Source organism: Poecilia formosa, unplaced genomic scaffold, assembly GCF_000485575.1.
Source record: "Poecilia formosa unplaced genomic scaffold, Poecilia_formosa-5.1.2 Scaffold272, whole genome shotgun sequence".
Classification (NCBI taxonomy): Eukaryota; Metazoa; Chordata; class Actinopteri; order Cyprinodontiformes; family Poeciliidae; genus Poecilia; species Poecilia formosa.
In genome coordinates, this window is record NW_006800211.1 from 560708 (window position 1) to 564593 (window position 3886).

The 3886-nt window shown below is 44.3% G+C and overlaps 1 protein-coding gene across 7 annotated transcripts in view; it reads right to left on the reverse strand.

The window, feature by feature from the left end:
* Window positions 1-202: 202 nt before the first annotated feature.
* The window catches only part of LOC103151135 (golgin subfamily B member 1-like), a 37722-nt gene continuing 34038 nt past the window's right edge, over window positions 203-3886 (reverse strand). For 3 of the 7 annotated variants that reach the window (XM_016681202.1, XM_016681203.1, XM_016681200.1), the window contains 8 exons: window positions 3663-3733; window positions 3407-3443; window positions 3016-3165; window positions 2792-2908; window positions 2456-2547; window positions 2263-2358; window positions 2076-2188; window positions 203-1421 (listed from right to left, as the gene is read on the reverse strand). In XM_016681202.1, the coding sequence (XP_016536688.1) occupies window positions 1135-1421; window positions 2076-2188; window positions 2263-2358; window positions 2456-2547; window positions 2792-2908; window positions 3016-3165; window positions 3407-3443; window positions 3663-3733 (963 nt within the window). In that variant the 3' untranslated portion in view covers window positions 203-1134. Of the gene's footprint in view, window positions 1422-2075; window positions 2191-2262; window positions 2359-2455; window positions 2548-2791; window positions 2909-3015; window positions 3166-3406; window positions 3444-3662; window positions 3734-3886 lie in introns of all 7 variants that reach the window. The other 4 variants (XM_007571016.2, XM_007571013.2, XM_016681201.1 and 1 more) reach the window with 3 other exon arrangements.

Below are 3886 nucleotides of genomic sequence, written 5' to 3' on the forward strand. Positions count from 1 at the left end.
ATCAGCTGAAATGCGCCCACTTCTGCTGGACAGTATGAGCATCACATTCCTCCAACACAAAAGAAGAAGAAAAGTTGATCCTTTTATAACTATACAGTGAAAATGTCCTGCTCTAAAAACACCAGAAAAATGATGTGCATGTTTATAAAACAAGCATTTTTCTCAACATTGGCTTTACCTTTAAAGCAGAGAAAGAAGCAGGTGAGAAGTGATCTGATGAACTTTATTAACGTCTTTCTGAGATGATGAAGGATGAGCTGAAAAATGTCACTTTATTGCACAAAGTTTAACCTCGAGCCTCTGAGGCGTCGCCAACTCGGAAAAAGAGACGCAGTAAAGAAAATATGTCATTTTTCAGTAGTTTCACCTTTTTCCATAAATACATTCGGTTCCGTTTTTCATGTTGGAACCTCAAACTTTTATGCAAGTAATTACAACTACGCAGCAGAACCGCAGCTTTCCCATAAACCAGTTTAGGAGCTGTAATCCGATCCGCTTTCAGGAAACTTCTGATTTCATGGAAAATGTACAGAGGAATATACAAACATAAATACATCATGTACAGCCCAGGCTCTGGATACTCATAAATACAGGAGGATCTTAAATATCTGCAGATTATTTCAAATGGCACACATTGACATCTCATCATCATCATCATCATCATCATCATCATCGTTACCATGGACGCAGTTTCTCTGCTGCCTTTGGCTTTAAAGGGAGCGGTGCTTGTGAGCTTCCATCAGTGCATAGTTGAAGTCAGCATTACGATTGATTATGTGCAACTCATGGCGTGAGGCAGGGCGGGTGAAGCAGCGGGGGGTGAGGATGTGTTCGCTCCGGAAGGCAACGGAGACGTTCAGTAGTGTTACCGGAGACCGGACCGAGGTTCAATCATCCCGTCTCCTTTCAGACACAAAAACCTAAAACTACGACTATTCAAGAACTCCAGCTCCTTCCTCTGATTATTAAATTGTAAGAAAACCAAAAGGAGAGCCATGATTAAAGGCTTGTTTCACACAGACATTCAATAACTCAGTTTAACAGAAAAACCTGGTTGCAGCTTCGCTCTCTACAGGTTGACAGAAGCAACGATAAACCCAGAACCGCTGCAGGAACTGTGCAGCTGTCTGGTGTTTAAATATTAGTGCAAGTGTCCTGCGACCTGCAGGAGTCCAGAGGGAGCCGCAGCTCGTGCAGCTCTGCTGGTTTTAGTGTTTTAACACAGAAACACAGTTTAAACCGCAGGAGACCCTGAGGGTCCACTACCAGGCCCCGCTGAGGCACATCAGGACCACCACATGGATGGTGAGCAGGTAGGCCAGGAAGAAATACCGAGAGCGAGCGCGACCCGTCAGCAGCCTGGAGAAGTAGAGGCTCCGCCCCCTCAGCCACCGGCGACACGCCACCATGCCACCTTTCACCTGTAGGGGGAGACAAACCATCCATCAGGAAAACACACTGAAGCTCCACCTGAAGAACTCCACACCAAACTGATGCCAGACCGGATGAGACCGGAGCGTAAAGACCCGACCTGCTGGTCTGGAAATCTAAACTCACAATTAAATGCTCCCACAGTGGAATAAGGCAAGCCCAGTTGTCATATAATCAGTTACATGGCAAGCCATATTTAGTCTATGTTTCTATTTCTCTATTTATTTTCTACTTTTCATACCAGCCATCAACACAAGCTTTAATGTAATATTATATTTTGACATGTTTTATAATGTTCAAGTTATGATGGAGTATTAGAGCCAGGCTAAGAATTTATTTATAATAACAAGAATAAAGTCATAATAATACAATAACAACTTTTTCTCAATTTTTCTACTTTCCTCAGGTTATATTATGACTTTATTCTTATAATTTAAAATTCTCTTAGTCTGTTTTATTTTTACTATCAGAAAAATACCAGCCAGTTTTATCTGACTAATAGCCTGTAGGGGGCACCGTTCAGTTCCAGCTGGTAGAAACAACCAAGGACTCCCAGAAAGGTTCCCTAAGCATGCTGGTGTTTAACAGGAAGGTGTTATAATTAAAATGAAAACTAAATTAAAGAGTGTTAGAGTGTTACTGACCTTCCGTGTTATGAGCGGCTGGTTTGGGTTGAGGCTCAGGGCTTCCCACTCCTCCTCTGCTTCCATCTCGATGCTGAAGTCCCTCTGATTGTCCCTGGACAGGCCGGATGCAGTGCAGAGCAACAGAAACACATTTTAAAGCTGCAGCTTTTCACAGCCGGACTCTGTGAGAGGTCTGTGAACGCCTCACCTCTTCGCTCTGTCCTCCGCCAGCCGCAGCGCCTCTTCTGCACTCTCTCTCCTCGCTCGTTCATCAGCCAGACTCAGCTCCACCTCCACAAGCCTTCTCTCACACACACACACACACCATCCAGGTTCACTGATTTTACTGATTTCATGAGTGGAGGATGTTATAAGGATGAGATGGAAGGTGTGGTCACCTCTCCCGGAGCTGACTGGCCTCTGCCGCCTCGCTGACGGAGTCGCTGCTCCTCTCCTGAGGAGCTCCAGGAGCCACTTCAGCCGAGCCCTGCTGTGTGCAAACACCAGGCTTTAATCCAACATGTCCGCCCTGATGGCGTCAAACGGTGCAAACAGAACATGATGAGTTTTGTTTATTTAATTTATCAGGTTTTAAAACCCAAGAATCCAGTTTGTTTGTGGACAGAAGGAGCAAACAAAGCAGAAAAGATTAGATTTAATCTTTTTGCCTCCATCTGGTGTGGAACTAGCAGCATCGACACCAGTGAAGGCTGCAGGTGCTGTGGAGGGTCTACCTGGCCCTGGATCTGACTCTCCAGCCAGTGGCAGCGGTTCTGGCTGTCCCTGAGCGTTTGGGAAACGGCCCTCAGCTGGCCTGCGACCGCAGCTTTCTCCTCCACCGCCTGCTGCAGCTTCAGAGAGGAAGACGAGGGACGAAGGTGGATCAGAAGCACGTCATCGCTCAGAAGATCGACTGGCAGCTGTGAATGGCCTCCAGAGGAGCCGGGCTGTTTCATACCTTGGTGTTGAGCTGATGGAAGTACTGGTCCCGCTGCTGGATCTCATAAACGCAGCGCTGCAGGTCTCTGTACAGCTGCATCTTCTCAGCCTCTAACCGACTCACTGCTGCCTCCTGGCTGCTCTGGCCTGCCAGCGCAGCCGTTTCCTTCTGTATGAAAAACTGGATTATTTGGTGTTTTTACTAGATATTAAGTCATATTGTCACTAAATGTCCAAGATTAGCTGTAAATAAAAACCCCATAAAACTCAGAGGAAAAGGATAAAAATGATTGAAAAACATTCATAGTTCAGTGAAATATTCTAATATACCATGTGACCGAATGAAGAGCTACTGATGTAGAGTGCATGAAGTGAAAAAAATAGAAATATATTTTAGAAGAGCAGCTTACTTTAATGGGCAGGGTGTCCTTCCCCTCAGCTTCAGACCTAAACAGCAAAATAAAAAATCATTCTTAATATCTGTAACTGACAAAAGTCATGAAGTTAGAAAAAAATAGTTTTTACAAAGAAGCAGAATGATTTATTTTCACGCCTTTCTGAATGTAGAAACAACAGATTAAAATGAAAACACTCCAATCATTTTCCAGTCCAGGCGTAAATCCCTCTAAAATTGGATTTTGATCCATATGCAGTTGGGCGTTTTACCTCAGATGTGCAGTGTTTTGCTGATAGCTGCTGGTAGACTGGTGGAGCTCATCAGATTTCATTTCCTTCACCTGCAGACATAGAATCATGTCACAGATCATCAGCAAACTACGCAGAAATATGACAACATAGAACTGAAATCAGGGCAACTTAAAACATTAGACAGCATGCGATGTTTTAAACAGAAAACCCATCAACCATTAGTTAATCAACAAGCAACAAAC